The 26,345-nt window shown below is 44.8% G+C and overlaps 1 protein-coding gene across 2 annotated transcripts in view; it reads right to left on the bottom strand.

Annotated features, from left to right (window-relative positions):
- Positions 1 to 344: 344 nt before the first annotated feature.
- Positions 345 to 26,345, bottom strand: part of LOC308173561 (glutamate receptor ionotropic, kainate 1) — a gene marked incomplete at both ends in the record, with an annotated part of 33,087 nt that continues 7,086 nt past the window's right edge. The window contains 14 exons of one of the 2 annotated variants that reach the window (XM_080548588.1): positions 345 to 634; positions 710 to 935; positions 2,202 to 2,419; positions 2,925 to 3,043; positions 5,221 to 5,444; positions 6,241 to 6,444; positions 6,789 to 6,902; positions 7,812 to 7,853; positions 8,109 to 8,216; positions 8,583 to 8,726; positions 12,871 to 13,044; positions 14,691 to 14,926; positions 15,576 to 15,833; positions 16,586 to 16,753. In XM_080548588.1, coding sequence (XP_080404714.1) covers positions 345 to 634; positions 710 to 935; positions 2,202 to 2,419; positions 2,925 to 3,043; positions 5,221 to 5,444; positions 6,241 to 6,444; positions 6,789 to 6,902; positions 7,812 to 7,853; positions 8,109 to 8,216; positions 8,583 to 8,726; positions 12,871 to 13,044; positions 14,691 to 14,926; positions 15,576 to 15,833; positions 16,586 to 16,753 — 2,525 coding nt within the window. The remainder of the gene's footprint in view (positions 635 to 709; positions 936 to 2,201; positions 2,420 to 2,924; positions 3,044 to 5,220; positions 5,445 to 6,240; positions 6,445 to 6,788; positions 6,903 to 7,811; positions 7,854 to 8,108; positions 8,217 to 8,582; positions 8,727 to 12,870; positions 13,045 to 14,690; positions 14,927 to 15,575; positions 15,834 to 16,585; positions 16,754 to 26,345) is intronic. The other variant, XM_080548589.1, reaches the window with a different exon arrangement.

Below are 26,345 nucleotides of genomic sequence, written 5' to 3'. Positions count from 1 at the left end.
ACCATGGTCTGGGGTGGTCCAGTGGTCTAGCACCAGTACCATGGCCTGGGGTGGTCCAGTGGTCTAGCACCATGGCCTAGGGTGGTCCAGTGGTCTAGCACCGCGGTCTACAGTGCACACATATGCCAATGTCGGCATGGGTTAGAATCCGGCCCATGCCCTGCTGACATGCCCTCTCTCTCTCCCTTCTTCTCCTTACTTTCCTGTCTGTCTTCACTGTATCTGTCCAGTAGAATGAAAAATGTGGGACTGCCCCACTCAGAAAAAATAACAATCATAAAAAAGCAACTGTGTACGAGGTCCGTAACAGTCGTGGTCCTCCCACAGCCTCCTCCCACCAAGTGTCAATACTTGTGGTGCCACTCACACTGCCCCACGCTCACCTCCTCGATGTCCAAGTTCTTTCTGGATTTGTAGATGAACTCTCCGATCGCTACGAACACAGAGAGGACCAGGCCGGCCGCCAGCACGATGAAGATGCCTCCGATGTTCTCCACGCCCAGGGCGCTGGCCTCCTTGCTGTCCTCCTCAGGACAGCCGTTCCCTCGCCACCACTTCTCCTTCATCATGTGCAGCTTCCCTTCCTCCTGCAGCTGCAGGATGGCGATGGTCACCTTGTCTCTGTAGGGGGAACCTGGACACAGAGGGAATGTAGATGGTAAATGGACTGCACTTACATTCATGTCTGTGTTCGTAGGGACCATCTTACCTATGGGAGTCCCCACACCGTAGCCCTTGGAGTCTATCAAGCCTCCGATCTGCGTGAGGTTGCAGTTGCGTTGGCTGATGTACTCTATGCTGGTGGACTCCATCAGGAGGGCGTAGTCTGTGGTCAGGACGCGCTGGATCCCCTCCCTGTTGTTCTTAACCAGGGCTGTGTTCTTCCTGCTGCTCATGAACGCCCACATCTTCTCATAGGTGGAGATCTTAGATTTCTGGAGAAGGAGAAGGAGAGTTTGATGGAAATTCAAACGATGACAAGTGATGACAATGACGATGCAATTTCAAACTGAAACTTTCAAACAGAAACCTTCAAAAGCATTTATATTAGGAGCATTATCAAGTAGGCCTACACAGTTGCTGGATATCGGATTACATTTTGACAGCATTAGACACCGACATACTGGAAAGTAATGATATTTTTTCGACTTCCCCTTCCCTGACAAAGTTAACTTACTTCACTGTCAATGCTGTTCCAGCCATGTCGACAAGACACGTGAAGTATCACTATAATACAGTGCCCTGCGTAAGTAATGGGATGTCATTTCTGAATGGTGAAACCAATATGTCACAAATACAAGTTGATAATATTTACTGTAACCTCATTGAAATTTAAAATCCAAACCTTTGCATTGTAGAGCTGCACACTCAAGTTCCAGATGCAACAAAATGTGGTTTAATAGGACAACGGAGTGCCCCGCGGTGGCGTAGCGGTCTAAGCACTAGCCACTAGTGCAAGCTGCCCACCGGGGACTGGGATCGAATCCCGGTCTCGCCAGACCCGGATATGGCCGAGGCACACAGGGAGCAGCATATTGAGCGGCCGCTCCAGAGGGCGGTATAGGACTATTTCCGGACAAGGATCCGTCGCGCAACAGCGCCCCCGGGGTGCCGGAATAACGGTGCTGGGCTCGAGGAGCCAGTCAGCTAGTCTGCCTGGCGATCTCCTCTGGGGCTGCCGGCCACGGGGTCGTGCGGCGGATCCTACGCAATAGGCAGGGATGCTAGGTTGGGTTCAATTGGATACCAAATTTGGTGAAAAAGGGATAAAAATCTGAAAAATAAAATAAAATAGGACAACGGTTTCGGCCGTAGTCTTTGTCAAATCTTAAATACTTGAATACTCTTAAAAACGTAAAGGCAGTCCGCCGTAAAATCCGCAAAGCTAAACAAATTTTAGTCGTGGGGTGACGATCTTTTAGCATTGGAATATCCTGTATCTACCTTTTCACTTCTATGCTGTGGTACTACAGGGGCAGCTGTGGCTCAGGAGGTAGAATTGGCATCTAATGATCGCAAGCTTGGCAGTTCGAGCCCCGGCTGGCCACATGTTGAAGTGTCCTTGGGCAAGACACTGAACCCCATTGCTCCCAATGAGCGGGCCGGCGCCTTGATTGGTAGCTTGTCGCCATTGGTGTGTGAATGTGTGTGTGAATGGGTGAATGAGAGGCCGTTGTAAAGCGCTTTGGAATAGGGTTTACCTTAAAGAAGGTCATGGTGGACCCGTCTCTCACAGCTCCGTACTCTATCTTGGTCTGCTTGGCCAGGTCGTCCGCTGAGTCGATGGGAGAGTCCATCCTCTCCACGGTGAGGAAGGCGGCCAGGTTGGCGGTGTAGGAGGAGATGATGATCAGGGTGAAGAACCACCAGATCCCTCCTACGATCCTCGTGGAGAGAGCTTTGGGCATCAGCTCTGATCCTGGAATGTCAGAAGCCATAACGATAACACGAGTTAGAAGAGAACGTGGGGTGTCTGTTGTGACTTGAGGAATTGACCCGGCCTTTAAACTGATGTTGTAGTTTTATATCAAATATACTGAGAATTTAAGTCTGTATCTACATTCTGGGAAATCGTAGCTAACAACTCAGTCTGCTTCAAGCTAAGTTGATCAATCTCCTTGTGTTCAATATTCAATATCACTAGACAAGAAACCAGAATAAATCCACTACACTGGTATTACACGCTCGTAACATACATACAACAAACAGTTAAATAACTGTCATATATTGAAAGCTGAAGCAATCCTGGAAAAAGGGGCAAAAGCACTTCCTCCTAGGACATTTTCGGTCATAAAAACGAAATAACTCCAGGCGGAATGTTTGATTAATAATTAATAATAGGGTTACAAATGCAGTCTACCCTAGCCTTACACACATTGGAACAAGACAGTTGTATTAATCGATAACATGACTGAGAACGGCACCTTGCTGCATCAGGGCTCCAACTCCAAACCAGACGCTGTTTATCAGAGTGAAGTTGTTCTCCACCACGTCTGAGTCGGGGTTGCAGGGGTGAGGGTTGTACCACTCGTACGGGGTGAACCTGCAGACAGAGAATAAGACAGTTAGACAAATACTGTAAGGACCAAGCTCCAGACCTGGGGTGATAGGGCCTTTTCAGCCGCAGCCCCGTCTCTCTGGAACGCCCTCCTCAACCACATCAGACAGGCCAACAACCTCCAACATGTAAACAGGCCCTCAAAACCCACCTCTTCAAGCTCGCTTTCACCAGTTAACCCTCTCCCCCTCCCCCTCCCCAGCACTACCTTCATTAGGCCCCTATACTTAATTGTTTTACTTTTTGTGTCTTTTTATTATTACTACTCAATCTTTTCCGTTTGTAAAGCGTCTTTGAGTGTCTAGAAAAGCGCTATATAAGTCTAATGTATTATTATTATTATTATTATTAAGAGTGAAAACATAAACAAACACAAACACCAATTTAGCATTAACACTAGAACAGCTGTGCCTTTTTTACCTACAGCAACCAATCAAAATGTTCTGACTTTTCTTTTGAAACACCACAAACTCGCTAGTCAAGCCAAAACACTGCAACAACGCAACGGATTGGGTGAGTAATCCCCACTGCTACCTAGTTGACTAGAACACTACTTTACATTGCTACCTAGTTAACTAGAACACTACTTTACATTGCTACCTAGTTAACTAGAACACTACTTTACATTGTTACCTAGTTAACTAGAACACTACTTTACATTGTTACCTAGTTAACTACAACACTACTTTACATTGTTACCTATTTAACTACAACACTACTTTACATTGTTAGCTTGTTAACTAGAACATTACTTTACATTGTTACATAGTTAACTAGAACACTACTTTACATTGTTACCTAGTTAACTAGAACACTACTTTACATTGTTACCTAGTTAACTACAACACTACTTTACATTGTTAGCTGGTTAACTAGAACACTACTTTACATTGTTACATAGTTAACTAGAACACTACTTTACATTGTTACCTAGTTAACTACAACACTACTTTACATTGTTACCTAGTTAACTAGAACACTACTTTACATTGTTACCTAGTTGACTAGAACACTACTTTACATTGTTACCTAGTTAACTAGAACACTACTTTACATTGTTACCTAGTTGACTAGAACACTACTTTACATTGTTACCTAGTTAACTAGAACACTACTTTACATTGTTACCTAGTTAACTACAACACTACTTTACATTGTTACCTATTTAACTAGAACACTACTTTACATTGTTAGCTTGTTAACTAGAACACTACTTTACATTGTTACATAGTTAACTAGAACACTACTTTACATTGTTACCTAGTTAACTAGAACACTACTTTACATTGTTACCTAGTTAACTAGAACACTACTTTACATTGTTACCTAGTTAACTAGAACACTACTTTACATTGTTACCTAGTTGACTAGAACACTACTTTACATTGTTACCTAGTTAACTACAACACTACTTTACATTGTTAGCAGGCTAACAAAACAAGCTGTGTTAGTTGACTAGCGATATGTCGTTGATTTTTAACAACGCGGAAATGTATTCACATTTTTTCAAAAGAAAAGTCAGATCATTACATCGGATCCCGGCATTAGAATGTGTCAAATTTAAGACCTTTTAAGACTTTTTTTTACCTCTTTGAATAGAATTTTAGACCTATTCGCTACACCATATGAAAGCTTTTGGATTTGACTGCCATACAGACAAAAAAGGAAGTGAATTGGCATTTTTTGGGGGTTCCAGCTTGATTAATTTCCGCATCAATAGATGTGGTCGGAATGATTTCCTTGCAGGATCTCATTTTTAAGACCTAGCACCTCATAATTAATATTAATTAATTATAATTAGTATATTTAATTATAATATTTAATATTGCCTTTAAATTACTAAATAATTAAATTAAGATTATAAAAACCCATCCTTTTAATATAGCATTTAAGTTACAAAATAATAAAATTGAGATTAGATTATATAATGATTAAAGCACTTTGAGCTGCAACGTTTGCAGGAAAAGCGCTATACAAATAAAGTTATTATTATTATTATTATTTTTATTTTTTATTTTTTTATTCCGAATAACTGAAAATGTTTTGCTTTTTAGGCCTTATGGGTTGGATTGCTGGATTTTAGACTACGGCTTTTTAAGACCAGCGTGGGAACCCTGTACGGTATATACAATCCCAGTCCAAATATGTAAGTGTCAGTTTACCTGGCGATCACAAACAGCACACAGCTGACGCCCAGGCAGGCCAGCAGCACGTACATCCAGATGTCGGGGGACAGCGGGTTGAGGAAGGAGAACACGCCAGGGTTGGTGCCGTTGGGCTTGTGGTACAGGATGCTGATGCCCAGCGTCATGAACGGCTTAGAGAAATCTATGACTTTCTCCCTGACGTAGGTGATGGTGAGAGGAGCCACGGCGAGGTCAGCCACCTGCCACACAGAGAGGCCGAGAGGAGATCAGGTTAGCAAAATGATACTACATCAGTAGTATAAAGGTAGTAATGTAAACATCAGTAGTATAAAGGTAGTAATGTAAACATCAGTAGTATCAAATCAAATCAAATTCAAATCACATTTTATTTGTATAGCGCATTTCTTACAAGATGCAACTCAATGCGCTTTAAGGTAGTAATGTAAACATCAGTAGTATAAAGGTAGTAATGTAAACATCAGTAGTATAAAGGTAGTAATGTAACATCAGTAGTATAAAGGTAGTAATGTAAACATCAGTAGTATAAAGGTAGTAATGTAAACATCAGTAGTATAAAGGTAGTAATGTAAACATCAGTATAAAGGTAGTAATGTAAACATAGGAATAAAGGTAGTAATGTAAACATCAGTAGTATAAAGGTAGTAATGTAAACATCAGTAGTATAAAGGTAGTAATGTAAACATCAGTAGTGGGGGTGGCTGTGTCTCAGGAGGTAGAGCTGCTGTCTAATGATCGCAAGGTTGGCAGATCGGCGGTTCGAGCCCCGGCTGGCCACATGTCAAAGTGTCCTTGGGCAAGACACTGAACCCCAAATTGCTCCCAGTGAGCGGGCCAGCGCCTTGCATGGCAGCTTGCCATTGGTGTGTGAATGTGTGTGTGAATGGGTGAATGAGAGGTCGTTGTAAAGCGCTTTGCAGAAGCAAAAAAGGCGCTATATAAGTGCAGTCCATTTACCATTTACCATTTACCATTTAGTAGTGCATTAAGCAGCTTTTCGACAGTCACATGACTCACGTGGTCGATGAGCTCTCGCACCATGCCGTTCCACTCCCCCTTGTCGTTCTGGGCTCCGTACTTCCCGTCGGTCACCAGCTTGACCTCGTAGGCGAAGCCCAGGATGTTGGACAGCTCCTTCAGCAAGTCCAGACAGTAGCCCTCAAACCGGTCGTTGCCGTACAACGGTTTGTCTGACTTCTTGTACATGACGTAAGGGTTTTCCTATAGAGAGAGTTGATACAATACAGACATAAATGTTTTTCATATGACCATTCACCAGACTAGACATACAACATACCAGCATATATGAAAAACGTAATTATCGTTAGCCTCATAGCATAATTTCCTACATCATGCTTCACGTCAGCCGAGCTTTGTATGTGGTGTCAAACATGTCCATGTCAAAGAGATGACTTGGGCAGATAGTGGTTTTGTAATGTAACAACAATCATTTTGATAGTAGGCAATAATGCCCAGTGAATCAGTAGTGTTTGGAGAGTAGAGTTAGGCAGATATCTACATTTGGCCAAAATATGACTAACATTATGTAATTTCCTGTATCTTACCAGGATAGTGGTGACTATGAGGGTTCTATTGGCCATGGAGTCGGTCACGTTGGTGGAGGAGTCCTTGTTGCTGTCGGTCAGATTAAGGCCAGTGTTGGAGTTCCACACTCCAATCTGAGGGAATAATCACCAGGTTCATTATTTTCATAATCATCATCTTACCTCAGTGACTGTGGAGATATTTCATCAAGTTGTGTGACGGGTTAGCAAAGATGATGAGTTCCCAGTATCATCTTTGTCTCTTTGAACAAAGTCAGTCAGATAATGGACCTATCGCTAAGCCACGCCCCCTTTGACTAACAAACAACGCTTCACTGACAGTGACTGTCTGACCGACCGTGACTGAATGACATTCAATGACTTACAATGGCGGGAGTTGGCAAATTTCTGATTTCTGATTTACCACAGCAAGTAATAGACATGTTTTTTAAAGATGACAAGAATATTTAATCTAGAAGCTTTTCACCATCAGATATTAGCGAGTTGTTTGTCAGAGTTTTCTGCCTGTAGTGACTTTTGCTGTGATATGATTGGACAATTTCTATTTTGGGGCGTGGCATAGCGATAGGTCCATTAAATAACGGTTTAGAGAATCTGTGAATAGGGGAGGACTGAGGAACAAGGGAAAGAAAGGACAATAATTCAACATCTCAAAATATCTTAAAAATACAGATACAGGGCCATACAGATGTTTGTCTGTCAACTTCTGACTCTCCAGTGCCTAGAAAGGAGTTTGTCTATTGAGCTGGGTGGTATTTCATCAACGTCGCTAAAAGAAACTCCAGGCTTATTTTAATAGGTCTCGTGAGACTTATAAAAAATAAGGCAGATTCTTTTTAATAATTCTCATGGGATTTATCTAAAAAAGCCTGGATTCTCCTTTAGCGACGTTGATGGAATACCCCCCTGGTACATTTCCTGAGGAGAATAGTACAGATGGACACTAACACCACAGAGGACAGATGGTGGAGGCAGGTCAAAGGTTAAACATCACAGGGGCAGGCAGCGAACCACAGTACAAACCTTTTTCCACACTTTATTTAGGCGGTTATTGCCTCCGATTTTCTTTTAAAAAGGAGAGAAAGACACAACATACAACATAAACAGTGGAGAAATACCACTGCCTTCGCCATTTTCATTAACATGTCGACATAAACACGTTGTGGTGGCTAGTGGCTAGCATCCTCAACATGTTTACGTTGAAGAGGTTTACAACAAGTTATCCAGAGAGATACTCTGGCTAATGTCTTGGTGACATGTACCAACAACACACAGTGTACAACAGTATAATAATATGGGTGAAACGGCTCAGAACTCAACCTTTTCCATGCCGTCTTCCTTCAGACTGATAACGTCCAGGTCAAACTCTTTCCGTAAGCCGTCTGTCTTGTTAACGATGATCTGCCCTGTCAGACCGTTCCACTGTGCCTGATGGGATAGAAGGGTACAAGACAATGTCATTCCTGCATGTTTATTCATCCTTACAGAGGTTAGCCTGAGACACCTGCTTCCCCCTATACTGTGTCTCCTAAGAGTTCTACTTCCCCCCTTGTACTGTTTATAATCTTTCTTTCTTCTTCTATCACGACGACTGCCCATGGCCCCTGGCCTGTGCCAGATTACTCTTCCTGCTACGACTGGTGGATTGATGATTCACTTGCTTAGTCAATTGTATTGATTGTAAATCGCTTTGGAATAATGCTAAATGACAAGAACGTAAATGTAGATGTAATAAACCTGAACCCTAACCCTAAGGACTACATTACCCATCAGCCCTACCTCCCGCCTCCTCACCTCTTTGAACATGTTCATGAAGCGCGAGCCGAAGCGCCAGGGTTTGTGTCTGTGGCACTGCAGGGAGCTGACGGTGATCTGGGAGGAGCGCTGCGAGGCGGCGGCCACCATGTAGACGGCGTCGTACATCAACGCTGCCTCAGTCTGAAACACATCAACGCTGCCTCAGTCTGAAACACATCACAGCTGCCTCAGTCTGAAACACATCACAGCTGCTTCAGTCTGAAACACATCACAGCTGCTTCAGTCTGAAACACATCACAGCTGCTTCAGTCTGTCTGAAACACATCACAGCTGCCTCAGTCAGTCTGAAACACATCACAGCTGCCTCAGTCAGTCTGAAACACATCACAGCTGCCTCAGTCAGTCTGAAACACATCACAGCTGCTTCAGTCTGAAACACATCACAGCTGCCTCAGTCTGAAACACATCACAGCTGCTTCAGTCTGAAACACATCACAGCTGCCTCAGTCTGAAACACATCACAGCTGCCTCAGTCTGAAACACATCACAGCTGCTTCAGTCTGAAACACATCACAGCTGCTTCAGTCTGTCTGAAACACATCAACGCTGCCTCAGTCTGAAACATCACAGCTGCCTCAGTCTGAAACACATCACCATGTCAGCCTGTCTCATCACCTAACTGGATTTGTGCAGTATGTTGACTGTCCCACCAGAGAGAATAAGACCCTCGACCTACTGTATGCAAATGCCAAGGAGGCATACACTGTCTCAGCACTCCCACCACTTGGCAGGTCAGATCACAATCTGGTCCTACTCCAGCCCTCCTACAAACCCTGTGTTGTGAGGCAGCCTGTGACCACCAGGACACTCAGGAAGTGGACATCGGAGGCCTGTGAGACCCTCAGGGCCTGTTATGAATGCACAGACTGGGTGGAACTGCAGAACACAGAAGGTAATAGGGGGCGCACAGCTGTGGACAGGATGGTTGACTGCTGCACTGACTATTTGACATGGTGCAGGGACATGATTGTTCCGACGAGGACGGTGCGTTGCTTTCCAAACAATAAACCATGGATTACCTGTAACATCTAGAGGCTACTGAACCAAAAAAAAGGCTGCCTATAGAGAGGGGGACAGAGAGAAGAGCAGGCTGATACAACAAGAGCTAAAGAGGAGTCTGAAACAGGCCAAGGTGGACTACAAGAACAAGGTGGAGAGGAAGCTGCAACACAGCAACACCAGAGAGGTGTGGAAGGGGATGAAGACCATCACCGGCTACAAACAGAAGAACAGTCAGGCAGCGGTCCCAGACTTGGCTAAGGCCAATGAGCTCAACCACTTTTTCAACAGGTTTGACTCAGCGGCCGGTGCCTACTCTGTCCCTGCTGCCCCTCCCACTACCTCTCCCGCTTCACCAGCCTCCCCCACATCCCACAGCTACAGCCTCGGCAGCACGGCTGGGCCCCCTTCCCCTCCCCTCCCCCCTCCCTTCCCCTCCCCTTCCCCTCCTCTCCCCCCCTCTCCCACCAAGCCCCCCCCTGTCCCTCACAGTGGAGGAGGTAAGGGCGGAGCTGAAGAGGCTGCACCCTGGAAAGACGGCGGGTCCTGATGGGGTGTGCTCGCGGCTGCTGAAGGTCTGTGCAGACCAACTGGCTGAGCCCCTCCAGAAGCTCTTTAACCTGAGTTTACAGTCAGGGACGGTGCCGGTTCTGTGGAAAACATCATGTCTCGTGCCGGTACCCAAAACTGGGCGCCCGGCCGAGCTCAACGACTACAGACCGGTTGCCCTCACTTCACATACTATGAAGACACTGGAGCGGCTGTTTCTGAGACATCTGAGACCACAGACTGAACATGCACGCGATCCCCTGCAGTTCGGGTACCAGGAAAGAGTTGGTGTGGATGACGCTGTCCTCTACCTCCTTCATCGTGCTTACTCCTACCTGGATGAGCCAGGAAGTCAGGTGAGGATAATGTTTTTCGACTTCTCAAGTGCCTTTAATACCATCCAGCCTATTCTACTCCAAGAGAAGCTTTCAGGTATGGGGGTTGATCCCTCCACTACATCCTGGATCATGGACTACCTCACTGGACGGCCACAGTCAGTCAGGCTGGGGAACTGTGTCTCGGACACAGTAGTGAGCAACACCGGGGCTCCGCAGGGAACTGTGCTGGCTCCCTTCCTGTTCACCCTGTACACGTCAGACTTCACCTACAACTCAGAGTCCTGCCACGTACAGAAGTACTCTGACGATACAGCCATAGTGGCGTGCGTGAGGGATGGACGGGAGGGGGAGTACAGGGATCTGATAGGAGCCTTCAGCGTCTGGAGCGAGAGGAATGGTCTGCTCCTCAATCCAACCAAGACCAAGGAGCTCGTTATAGACTTCCGCAGGTCTAAGCCACCTCGGTTGCCCATTAACATCCGGGGCGAGGATATCGAGGTGGTGAAGACCTACAAGTACCTGGGGGTGCATCTGGACGACAAACTGGACTGGTCCGCCAACACAGATGCACTCTACAGGAATGACCAGAGCAGGCTATACTTCCTGAGGAGACTTAGGTCTTTTGAAGTGTGTGGAGAGATGCTGGCTATGTTTTACCAGTCTGTCATGGCCAGCATTCTCTTCTACGCTGCAGTCTGCTGGGGTGGCAACATCACAAAGAGGGACACCAGACGGCTGGACAAGCTGGTGAAAAAGGCGGGTTCAATGGTGGGAAGGAGTCTGGACTCTCTGGGGACGGTGGTGGAGAGAAGGACGAGGAGCAAGCTGCTGTCCATCAGGGACAACCCCAACTACCCCCTCCATCATGTCCTCACTGGGCAAACCAGCAGCCGCCGCAGAGGGCGGTTCATTTCGGTACGCTCCCGGACGGATCGCTATAAAAAATAATTTATCCCGGCTGCTCTAAGACTGTTCAACAGCAACTAAAGTAGTAGTCGGGGTCAAGGCTCCTGAATTTGTATCGAATTGAATCTGTATTTATTTATTTATTTATTTTAATCATCATCATCATCATCACTTTTTTGGTATTTTAATATCATAGCTATAGCCATCATTTTACCCATTTTTCTATCATGATCTTACTGTTTTTTATACTTTACATGGCTGGCCCAGTATTTCCCCACGGGGATAAATAAAGTAGAATTGAATTGAATTGAATTGAATGGAATTGAATTGAATTGAATTGAATTGAATTGAATTGAATTGAATTGAATTGAATTGAATTGAATTGAATTGAATTTAATTGAATTGAATTGAATTGAATTTAATTGAATTGAATTGAATCACAGCTGCTTCAGTCTGTCTGAAACACATCACAGCTGCTTCAGTCTGAAACACATCACAGCTGCCTCAGTCTGAAACACATCACAGCTGCCTCAGTCTGAAACACATCACAGCTGATTCAGTCTGAAACACATCGTACTCAATCAAAATGTTCTGACTTTTCTTTTGAAACAGACACAAACTCGCTAGTCAAGCTTAAACACTGCAACAACGCAATGGATTGGGTGAGTAATCCCCACTGCTACCTAGTTAACTAGAACACTACTTTACATTGTTACCTAGTTAACTAGAACACTACTTTACATTGTTACCTAGTTAACTAGAACACTACTTCACATTGTTACCTAGTTAACTACAACACTACTTTACATTGTTACCTAGTTAACTAGAACACTACTTTACATTGTTACCTAGTTAACTACAACACTACTTTACATTGTTACCTAGTTAACTACAACACTATTTTACATTGTTACCTAGTTAACTACAACACTACTTTACATTGTTATCAGGCTCACAAAACAAGCTGTGTTAGTTGACTAGTGATGCGTCGATGAAATGTATTCACATTTTTCGAAAGAAAAGTCAGATCATTACATCGAATCCCGACATGAGGACCAAAACATTAGAATGTGTCACATATTATAAATATAATCATAATACTTTTTTTTTTTTTTTAACGTTTCCTTCTCTCACTGAGACTGCCATGGCCCCTGGCCTGAGCTAGGTTACTCTTCCTGCTACGACTGGTGGATTGATGATTCACCTGCTTAGTCATAGATAAACATAGGATGAAAGGTTAAAGGTTAAAGCTAACTGACGGTCATCATGCATCCTAACTATGATCTTAGATAAACATAGGATGAAAGGTTAAAGGTTAAAGCTAACTGACGGTCATCATGCATCCTAACTATGATCTTAGATAAACATAGGATGAAAGGTTAAAGGTTAAAGCTAACTGACGGTCATCATGCATCCTAACTATGATCTTAGATAAACATAGGATGAAAGGTTAAAGGTTAAAGCTAACTGACGGTCATCATGCCCTCCATCATGCCCGTCTCAGCCTTGGGGGGTTGCTGCTGGCGCTCCAGGGACCACTTCTCCACCACCGCCGCCACCAGGGGGGAGTCGATGTTCAGCAGGCGGAAGCCCGTCATGTTTACCCCGCTGTACCGGTACGGCTCCAGGTCCAACGCAAACAGGTCCTGTAAGAAGGAGGAAGACATGTTAACACAAAAAAACAACAACATTTATTTCTTTCTTCTTCTATCACGACGACTGCCAATGGCCCCTGGCCTGAGCTAGATTACTCTTCCTGCTACGACTGGTGGATTGATGATTCACTTGCTTAAATGTATGGATTTTAAGTCGCTTTGGAATAAGGCGTCTGCTAAATGCCAAAAATGTAAATGTGAATACAACACAGGGGCTCCAAGTGTAAAAATGTAGTTCAATTAAATGACTTAAGTCGAAAATGTCCCCTATATGAACAAAAAGTCTACACCAAACATGTCTCCCACGAATAATGTATTTGTATAAGTACCAACATGTGAGTATCCTCTAAGTATTGGAAAGAGGAAGCATTTTGTCTTCTTTAAATAAAAAAAATACTACAATGTTAAAGTAGATATAGAAAAAGGAAGGAAAAAAAAGGTTTTAAAACAAAAAGAAAATAGGAATACACTTCAGAGCCCTATTATATCAAACTATTAATTCACAGATGGTACAGAGAGAGTTGTGTAGTGGATTTAATCTTGTTTCTTCTCTATTGATATTGAATATTGAGCACAGGGAGATCGGTCAACTTAGCTTGAAGCCTTTTATTAATAAAGTTACATGACAGCAGTCTAGAGCCTCAGAGCCTCCTCCTTCTCTGAGCTCAGCCCTTATATACAAAGTCAACACCTTTTATGAGATCACTAATCTTGGCAAACAAATGTGGTGACAGGAAACTAGACTTTAGTAAGTACCACAAAGTTATTGCGCAACAAGTTATTGGCCCTGTCCCCAGGTAGACTGAATCGTTAGCTACGTCGATTTGCCAGAATGTAGAGATACAGACTTCAGTTCTCAGTATATTTGATATAAAACTACAACAGTTGTCTGGAGACTCAGAGGTTAAAGATGTCTGCCGGTCCACCTCAGAGCCAGGGAACAACGTTGTGTCTGGGTCACATCAACATTCTGGCCACCACCTGGCCTTTCTGTGGCCAAAGCCCTGGCTTGGTTCTGGAAACCCAAACTGTGGTTCTACTTCTGGGTCATCAGTCCAAGTGGCCAATGCCAGCCAAGATGGCTGGCCCTTTCATGGCAACAAACTCGCTTAGTTACGGCAACCAAACCTGTTCCACTGAAATTGTGCTCAAGATCTTAGCAGATGTACTGCATCCAGATCAGGCTGACTTCTGGTTGTATTGTGAGCAGGATTTGGTTTATTATGGCAACCATAACATAACCATAACAGCTGTTTATATGGGAACCTGTTTGATTTCATTTGATTCATTAGGATCCCCATTACTCTTCCTGGAGTCCACACAAAACATAAGGATTTGTTAGTCTGTCAACCGTATTGAAAAGGATGCTTTGATATTATTGATAAATTGATGTTATTGTTTATGATCTTAGAGAAAAACGATTGTCTGGCGCTTCTTATTTCTAAGTTATAGTTTAGAAGATTCTCTATAGATATCATAGTGGACTTGAAGGTTCGTTTTTCTCCATCTGCGCTCTGCTTTACGGCATTCTCTTACAATACAGAGAGAGAGGAAGAGAGAGAAGAAGAGTGGAAAGAGAGAGAGGAAGAAAGGAAAGAAAAGGAAAAAAGCTATGATACAACACGTAACCTGCTTACCAGCGTGGTGAAGAAGTAGTGGTAATACTCTGTCATCATGCCCATGGACAGGATCTGTCTGAGGATGTCTGCGGAGGTCTGGTGGGAGCAGTCGAAGATCACGTAGAACTCCTTCCCCTTCTTCATCTCCTTCAGCAGCGGCCGCGCGTCTTTACTCCTCATGGGCAGCTGGCGGATCTTGATCTTGATGCTGTATCTGGACGGCGCTTTGATCAACTCTTGCAAACGAATCAAACCTTGAATAAAGACAGAAGTAAGTAAGTAAAATGTATTTGTACAGCACCTTTCCCAAACCAAGGGTCACAAAGTGCTTTACACATAGAGAACATAATAAAGAAGAAACATAATAAAACATAATAAAAGAGCGAAAGTCATAGCAGGTTAAAATAAGCAAACAAGTGGAAATAAGAGACAGACAGACAACATGTGTACAACAATATCAACAGGACACAGAATGACAGGCTTTTGGATATACAGGACAGTCTTTAGATGTTTTTTTAAAAGCCTTTGCCCGAGACCGCTGATCCTGAGAAACTGTTGTTGTTGTGTGAATCTGGATGAAAACACGGAATATGCGAAGCCATTTTAGTGACGCGTTATGTGTCACGACTTGGGGAAAAGGTCCGCATGTCGGGAATTGTGAAAGCAATCGAGCAAAACAAGTGTGTAAAAAAAAGAAAATCAGTTTTTTTTGCATATGATGAAAATGTAAGCGATAAAGAACCCAATCAATATCACAACCAACAGTTTTACATTCACTAAATACCGACAGTTTGTTAGCAAACTTGGGTGGGGGGGGGGGGGTAGTATTCTGTAAATTGATAAAGCCACAGCACTCTCCAAAGACAGAAGTCTCTGTATATCCCTCCTGGTCAGCCCACCCACCAGTGGCGTCTTCGTATACGACCGTGACCGTCTTCCACTTGTAGAACTGCACAATGTCCAGCACGGCTCTGCTGATGGAGGCGTACTCCGGGTAGAGGTTGATGTAGAAGCTGTCCTTGTTGTCCACTGACGGGTGTTTCCAGCGGGTCTGGATGTGCGGCACCTCCAGGGCGTTGCAGATGGACTGGACCGCACTGACCGAGGAGCTGTGAGACGGTCCGAACACCGCCCCCACGCCCAGCGCCAGCTGGTCACAGGCTAGGGGCGTGTGAGGGACGGGAGAGGAGAGAAGGTTAGAGCAGGAGGGAGAATTGAGCTCGGGAACATGACGTCACAGTTGCTATGTCCGCCCACCATATTCGCCGTATTCTTTGGTACATCATTTCGTTATTTATTCTTTATTTTCGTTATTTGGTAGGCCTATATCATTTTGTTATAATTTTCATTAGCTATCTGGAAGCATGACGTAGAGAATGTAAAACAGTTGGAGGCGCTGTAATGTCAACGGTTGGGAGAGCAAAGAACATCGGGCCGTATCCCACAATGCAGCGGCGTGACGTCGATCCCCAAGTTTAATAAGTGAAAGCGTTTTTCTTTTTGATGTTCCGATATTATAGGAAATCAAGTATCACCAACAGTGGTACAAGTCGTGAGCTTAGAATGATAAGGTTCTATCTCCGTTTAGGGTAGTTCAGAGATATTGAGCGTCAAAGTTTCTACATTCCATTATGTTTTGCGAGATGGAACCTTTGTATTTTATTAATTACTAACTTAAAAATGTCATTAAAATAACACCACACAGGCATTAATAAACACCTAATGGATCAGATTATGTAAAAAACTCAAAAATGGAGATATAACCTTATAATTCTAACGTCACGAAATGTCAAGTGTAACAGGACTTCTCCTCCTCAACTGTTGAAGCAACCGAAATGAGTGTGACAATGTAAACAAATAAGAAATACCGAAACAAAAGAGGAATATGAAGAGAATAATTAAATAATCCTTACCTCTTCTAGAGGCCTCAAAACTGTCATACAGATTTATTCTCTGGATGTCGTACGTCAAGGTGGTGTTTGGCATTAAGGTCCGGTTTCTGTTTATGTTGGTTACAGCAAATTTGAAGGCCAGTTCCTCAACACTGATTGGTTCATTCTCCAGGGTCTCAAAGATCCCCCCTGTAACGACAGAAGAGGGAGAAGGTTGACGCGAGCAAATGAGCATAATCCAATGTCGTTCAAAATTGTGTGGCATATACTATTCGGGCTGCAACAACTAGTCTATGTAGCTTAATCAATGACGTTGATTATGTAAATGTTTCGGTGAAGATGGAGGTGGATTCTTCCAAAAACTCAGACCCAGTGTCGTAAGCGTGGGAATACTTTAAGCAGTAACCAAATAATATGGTGTTTTCTTCACTGTTAGAGATCCTAAAACTGTTGTTTGTTATATTGAGTGGGGCTCTTCAACACTTCAACTTTCGTAATATGAAACAAAACACTTTTTAAAGGAGGGTTTTGGTCGTTTGTGCGACTTGCGGACCTCTTCACCAGACCGTGTCACATATTCACACCGTTGCATCACGTGGCCAGATTCCAAATGTGTTCGTCACATGATGCCATTGGATAATGAAATACAGATGACATGATTTATTTCATTGTCTGATCAGCAGTTTGACCTTGTATGACTATCTATCCCATCTATGTCTAATTTTTTAGAAGACCATTTTAAAACAACAGGCTACAACAGTAACAATGCTATTATGCTTAAAAACAGACAGTTGGAAAAAGTCAGTGAATCATGGCGCTTCTCCACTACCGTCCCGTACCGTACCAGAACTTGTGCTCCCGGATTGTTTTGTTTTCTCCACTGCCAGCTGGGCCGTACCGGGCCGTAGTACCGTACTGATGTTAGCTACCCTTCCTGACTCGGAGCGAAAGGTACTATCCGTGCTACGATGTGACGCTGCAGACCGTTGATCGGTTTGATTGATAAGTGACGCGTCACACAGCTGTTGTCCGAGAGCCTTGAGACCGAAAGCTCGCAATAAACACAGTTTTTTGCACAGATTTGAGTGTGCAAATGCTGCTGTTTTGCACCCTATTTGATACTCTTCAGCTGCAGCACCCCAGGATTGTTAGTCTTTGTCTACTTATGCTTCCCTGTGTCTTCCCTCTGTGTCAGTTGTTTGTCGTTCGTCATGTGTGAGTGTGTGAGTGTGAGAGTGTGAGTGTGAGTGTGAGTGTGAGTGTGAGTGTGAGTGTGAGTGTGTCAGTTGTTCATTGTGTGTGTGTGTGTGTGTGTCCGTGTCCATCCCCTCCCTCATAGCCTGATCCCTCACCTGTTTGGAAGTTAAGTACTGAGAGACTGTTGCTGAGGTTATTGTTCGGTTGCGTTCTGTTGTTTGCTCAATTAAAGAGTACCTTTATTTAGAATTCTACATCTGCATCCCGTCTCCTATGTTCTGCTTTGCACCTGGGTCCAACTACCTTAGCTTCTCATAACACAGTAAACCTAAACTAAAAACAGTAACTAAACCTGCACTCTCGGTGCGTTCACGTTTAATACAACCACAGGAGAGAGAGACAGTGTCCTTAACAGTCCAACAATAGAAAGGGCATTATGACAAGTCATGGGACCAATGCACTTCTCTATACAATGTAGATAGCACAGTTCATCTCAACGGCATCTTATTATTATTAAGTTAACGAAAGATCAGAAGCCATTTGCCATATATTAACAATGCATCTCATTAATTAGATCCAGAGATCATGTAAAGCAACTATTGAAACAATAAACTTGCAAATATCACTAGGTAACCTTGTGTGAAAACAATCGTTGTGGAATTGACTGTGACGTTGTGATTTAGATTTTGAAGAAGAAACAAGCTGATACTCTCCTTGGGGGCATTCTCCATCACTCACACACAAGCCTTGTCTGTTTCTCCATCACTCACACACAGGCCTTGTCTGTCTCTCCATCACTCACACACAGGCCTTGTCTGTCTCTCCATCACTCACACACAGGCCTTGTCTGTCTCTCCATCACTCACACACAGGCCTTGTCTGTCTCTCCATCACTCACACACAGGCCTTGTCTGTCTCTCCATCACTCACACACAGGCCTTGCCAGTCCTGATCATGGTTACCGAGCCTCCATTAGTGTGTGTGTGTGTGTGTGTGTGTGTGTGTGTGTGTGTGTGTGTGTGTGTGTGTGTGTGTGTGTGTGTGTGCGTGCGTGCGTGCGTGTGTGTGTGAGAGAAGGGTTGGAAGCAACAACAGGACCTGTTAACGTCCTTCATTCTACTCATTGAAATATTAAATTCTCCTTCCAAAACCCGTTAATTACTTTTCAGTAAGTCAAATTTGTACCTTTCCTTCTGACTTAAATATACGACTAACATCATTTTAGTATCAATTCAAAAGTTATGTTGTGTTTGTGTACTAATGTGACACTGTTAGGGCTTTCACACCGGCAAAGAACCGTGCCGGTTCGCGTTCGCAAACCAAGTCTGGAACCGGCCGGCGCGTTCAGACCGAAGCTCAATTGGTTCGGAACCTGAAAAGTTGGTTCGCAGCGGGCACCAAAAAATAGTGGTTCTCAAGTGAACCAAAAACGAGAACCGTGACGTCGTCAGAGGGTGTGTCATATTCTAGGCTGCAGAGACCAGCAAGGAGGAAGTAGACAACATGTAATCTAATCTAAATCTAATCATTAGTGATCAAAAACAATATCAAAAGTGTCATTATTCTCTCTATCTTCCTCACATGCTCAGCAAACACACACACGCACACGCTCGCGGACATGCGCGAACGCGAATTTCGTAATGCCAGTAATGGAGCAGCTGATTAGTAAAAGAACGCATATAGAAAGTGTCTTTTGTTTTGTTTCACAGAAAATTGTGTTTATTTCAGATACTGTAGTGGAAGATATTATCCTCTTTTCCAGTGAAATGTTTGTTTATCCCGCCCCTTCATCACCCAGCGTTGATGCCGCGGATGGTTCAGGTTACACTGGTATGAACGCGGGCTCATTCGCCAGACAGCACCAAGGTTCAGAGGTTTCCGAACGCGAACGCGAACCGGCACGGTTCTTTGCCGGTGTGAAAGCCCTATGTGAAGCTCCAATCATGACAACAAGGAACCGTGAAATAAATATTCTAAATCAACACGATTCACTTTCTGTTTAAGGCATCAGACAGATCTCTTTATCTGAGTCATTTACATTAACAGCTGATGCCAGGTCCTACCTGCGGCTCCAACATAGTGGCCTTGGATGACAGAGGATGTTTACCTGCTGCTGTCGCTCTAGTATCGTTTCATAGAAATACAGATCGCTTATAATTGTTGCTTCCAACCCTTTACTTACACACACAGACACACACACACACACACGCACACACACACACACACACACACACACACACACACACACACACACACACACACACACACACACACACACACACACACACACACACATACACACTATAAGCTTACAACAACTATCCTCAGAGGTTGAAGATGTTTTTGTAGAAATGTTTTATACTGTTAAAAACAATTTTTTAAAAAACATTTCCAATTCATTAGAGAATATACTGTCAACTTTCCTTTGATAATTAAAATGAATAATAACGTTTTAACCACAATAAACAATAGACAAATTAAGTGTCACTTAATACACATAGTTACTAAAGCCAAAATGTTCTGGAACTACACTCACACTCCACCTCCAGACCTCTATCTCTGTGAAGCGACCTTGGCTTCCCTGAAAGTTATTATTATTATTAAAGGTAGGGTCATTTCTGCCCAACTGAACTTTTGTCAACAAACAATACAATACACAATACAATACACGATACAAAACACAATACAATACACAATACAATACACAATACAAAACACAATACAATACACAATACAAAACACAATACAATACACAATACAAAACACTACATTATGTCTGCTGCCACACTCTGACAGGCAGGGCTTATCAGAGATGAGGTGAACTTCTCCCCACAGAGCGCCATTGTTACGTTGTTACATTGTCATATTTCTCTACAACGCTTCTTCAACAACAAAAGGGCTGTTTGTTCAGCTTTCACCCTTATGGTTCCATGTAGTAACATTTTCTTTTCTTTTTTAAAGTAATTTTTTCTGAGTGGGGCAGTCCCACTCATATTTGTCATTGCATTGGACAGATACAGTGAAGACAGACAGGAAAGTAAGGAGAAGAAGGGAGAGAGGGCATGTCAGCAGGGCATGGGCCGGATTCTAACCCATGCCGACATGAGCATATGTGTGCACTGTAGACCGCGGTTCTAGACCACTGGACCACCCCAGGCCATGGTGCTAGACCACTGGACCACCCCAGGCCATGGTGCTAGACCACTGGACCACCCCAGGCCATGGTACTGGTGCTAGACCACTGGACCACCCCAGGCCATGGTGCTAGACCACCGGACCACCCCAGGCCATGGTGCTAGACCACTGGACCACCCTAGGCCATGGTACTAGACCACTGGACCACCCCAGGCCACTGGACCACCCCAGGCCATGGTGCTACACCACTGGACCACCCCTGACCATGGTGCTAGACCACTGGACCACCCCAGACCATGGTGCTAGACCACTGGACCACCCCAGGCCATGGTGCTAGACCACTGGACCACCCCAGGCCATGGTGCTAGACCACTGGACCACCCCAGACCACAGTACCATTTCCACAGAGGGTTCTGCATGGAACCCAGAAGGGTTCTCCATGGAATGTAAAAGGGTTCCATAAAGTTTCTTCCACAGGGCCGCCAAATCTTTTGGAAAATCCTACAGGAGAACTTACACACCACTCACCACCCACCAACCACTTACACACTTACACACCACTCACCACCCACCAACCACTTACACACTTACGGTACACACCACTCACCACCCACCAACCACTTACACACCACTCACCAGCCACCAACCACTTACACACCACTCACCACCCACCAACCACTTACACACTTACACACTTACAAACCACTCACCAACCACTTACACACTTACACACTTACACACCACTCACCACCCACCAACCACTTACACACTTACACACCACCCACCAACCACTTACACACCACTCACCACCCACCAACCATTTACACACCACTCACCACCCACCAACCACTTACACACTTACACACCACCCACCAACCACTTACACAATTACACACCACCCACCAACCACTTACACACTTACACACCACCCACCAACCACTTACACACTTACACACCACTCACCAACCACTTACACACTTACACACCAACCACTTACACACTTACATACTTACACACCACCCACCAACCACTTACACACCACTCACCAACCACTTACACACTTACACACCACTCACCAACCACTTACACACTTACACACCACCCACCAACCACTTACACACCACCCACCAATCACTTACACACTTACACACCACCTACCAACCACTTACACACTTACACACCACTCACCACCCACTTACACACTTACACACCACCCACCAACCACTTACACACTTACACACCACTCACCACCACCAACCACTTACACACCACCCACCAACCACTTACACACTTACACACCACCCACCAACCACTTACACACTTACACACCGCTCACCACCCACCAACCACTTACACACTTACACACCACCCACCAACCACGTACACACTTACACTTACACACCACTCACCACCACCAACCACTTACACACTTACACACCACCCACCAACCACTTACACACCACCCACCAACCACTTACACACTTACTCACCACCCACCAACCACTTACACACTTACACACCACCCACCAACCACTTACACACCACCCACCAACCACTTACACACTTACTCACCACCCACCAACCACTTACACACTTACACACCACCCACCAACCACTTACACACTTACACACTTACACACCACTCACCACCCACCAACCACTTACACACCAACCACTTACACACTTACACACCACTCACCAACCACCAACCACTTACACACTTACACACCACTCACCACCACCAACCACTTACACACCACTCACCACCACCAACCACTTACACACCACCCACCAACCACTTACACACTTACACACCACCCACCAACCACTTACACACCACTCACCACCCACCAACCACTTACACACTTACACACCACTCACCACCCACCAACCACTTACACACGTACACACCACCCACCAACCACTTACACACTTACACACCACCCACCAACCACTTACACACTTACACACCACCCACCAACCACTTACACACTTACACACCACTCACCACCACCAACCACTTACACACCACCCACCAACCACTTACACACTTACACACCACCCACCAACCACTTACACACTTACACACCACTCACCACCCACCAACCACTTACACACTTACACACCACCCACCAACCATGTACACTAGGGGTGTAACGGATCACCTAACTCACGGATCGGATCGTGTCACGGATTTTGAGTCACGGATCGGATCATTTTTCGGATCAACACAAAACATATATATTTTTTAATAAAAACAACATTTTCCTTGAATTCTGTAAAAACACCACTTTTAATGTGTGAAACAAAAAAACAACATTCAAGATGTCAAAACTGATATATATATCACATATGTATATAACATCTATATATAACAACATATATATATATAACAACATATATATAACATCACTGCTGCAAAGTAACAGAGTACTTTTTTTGTGTGTTTACACAATCACCCAGGCTGCTTAGCGGGTGATATGACGTGATATAATTGGGACAGAGATGAGTGAATGAATGTTGTTGTCAACTCAGTACACATGCAGAGAGTGAGAATAAAGCGCACATGATTGTTTTTCTACCGGTTACATTTGAATGAATGAATGGTCTTTATTGTCATTGCTACAGTACAGGTACCAAACAACGAAATTTAGGAGGGGTGGCTCCCCTGGTGTTAGGAAAGAAAAAAAAAGAAAAAAAAACGATTTTGCTATTGATCCGCGGTACACATGCGTTCCGAACCGTGGAGGGCGATCCGAACGGATCACGGATTATCCGTGATCCGTTACACCCCTAATGTACACACTTACACTTACACACCACTCACCACCACCAACCACTTACACACTTACACACCACCCACCAACCACTTACACACTTACTCACCACCCACCAACCACTTACACACTTACACACCACCCACCAACCACTTACACACCACTCACCACCCACCAACCACTTACACACTTACACACCACCCACCAACCACTTACACACTTACACACCACCCACCAACCATTTACACACTTACACACCACACATCAACCACTTACACACCACCCACCAACCACTTACTCACTTACACACCACTCACCAACCACTTACACACTTACACACCACCCACCAACCACTTACACACTTACACACCACCCACCAACCACTTACACACTTACACACCACCCACCAACCACTTACACACTTACACACCACTCACCACCCACCAACCGCTTACACACTTACACGCCACTCACCAACCACTTACACACCACCCACCAACCACTTACACACTAACACACCACTCACCACCCACCAACCACTTACACACTTACACACCACCCACCAACCACTTACACACCACCCACCAACCACTTACACACTTACACACCACTCACCACCACCAACCACTTACACACTTACACACTTGCACACCACCCACCAACCACTTACACACCACCCACCAACCACTTACACACCACTCACCAACCACTTACACACTTACACTTACACACCACCCACCAACCACTTACACACTTACACACTTACACACCACCCACCAACCACTTACACACTTACACACCACCCACCAAACACTTACACACTTACACACCACCCACCAACCACTTACACACTTACACACTTACACACCACCCACCAACCACTTACACACTTACACACCACCCACCAACCACTTACACACTTACACACCACTCACCACCCACCAACCACTTACATACCAACCACTTACACACTTACACACCACTCACCAACCACTTACACACTTACACACTTACACACCACCCACCAACCACTTACACACTTACACACCACCCACCAACCACGTACACACTTACACACCACCCACCAACCACTTACACACTTACACACCACTCACCACCACCAACCACTTACACACCACCCACCAACCACTTACACACTTACACACCACCCACCAACCACTTACACACTTACACACCACTCACCACCCACCAACCACTTACACACTTACACACCACTCACCACCCACCAACCACTTACACACCACTCACCACCCACCAACCACTTACACACTTACACACCACTCACCACCCACCAACCACTTACACACGTACACACCACCCACCAACCACTTACACACTTACACACCACCCACCACTTACACACTTACACACCACCCACCAACCACTTGCACACTTACACACCACTCACCACCCACCAACCACTTACACACATACACACCACCCACCAACCACATACACACTTACACTTACACACCACTCACCACCACCAACCACTTACACACTTACACACCACCCACCAACCACTTACACACCACCCACCAACCACTTACTCACCACCCACCAACCACTTACACACTTACACACCACCCACCAACCACTTACACACCACTCACCAACCACTTACACACTTACACACCACCCACCAACCATTTACACACTTACACACCACCCACCAACCACTTACACACCACCCACCAACCACTTACACACTTACACACCACCCACCAACCACTTACACACTTACACACCACCCACCAACCACTTACACACTTACACACCACTCACCACCCACCAACCGCTTACACACTTACACACCACTCACCATCCACTTACACACCACCCACCAACTACTTACACACTTACACACTACTCACCACCACCAACCACTTACACACTTACACACCACTCACCACCCACCAACCACTTACACACTTACACACCACCCACCAACCACTTACACACCACCCACCAACCACTTACACACTTACACACCACTCACCACCACCAACCACTTACACACTTACACATTTGCACACCACCCACCAACCACTTACACACCACTCACCACCCACCAACCACTTACACACTTACACTTACACACCACCCACCAACCACTTACACACTTACACACCACTCACCACCCACCAACCACTTACACACTTACACACCACCCACCAAACACTTACACACTTACACACCACCCACCAACCACTTACACACTTACACACTTACACACCACCCACCAACCACTTACACACTTACACACCACCCACCAACCACTTACACACTTACACACCACCAACCACTTACACACTTACACACCACTCACCAACCACTTACACACTTACACACCACTCACCAACCACGTACACACTTACACACCAACCACTTACACACTTACATACTTACACACCACCCACCAGCCACTTACACACCACTCACCACCCACCAACCACTAACACACTTACACACCACCTACCAATCACTTACACACTTACACACTTACACACCACCCACCAATCACTTACACACTTACACACCACCTACCAACCACTTACACACCACCCACCAACCACTTACACACTTACACACCAACCACTTACACACTTACACACCACCCACCAACCACTTACACACTTACACTTACACAC

Source organism: Nansenia antarctica, assembly GCF_963989245.1.
Source record: "Nansenia antarctica genome assembly, chromosome: 1".
Classification (NCBI taxonomy): Eukaryota; Metazoa; Chordata; class Actinopteri; order Argentiniformes; family Microstomatidae; genus Nansenia; species Nansenia antarctica.
The sequence above is the reverse complement of the archived record's forward strand: the minus strand, read 5'-3'. Positions and strand labels throughout refer to the sequence as shown.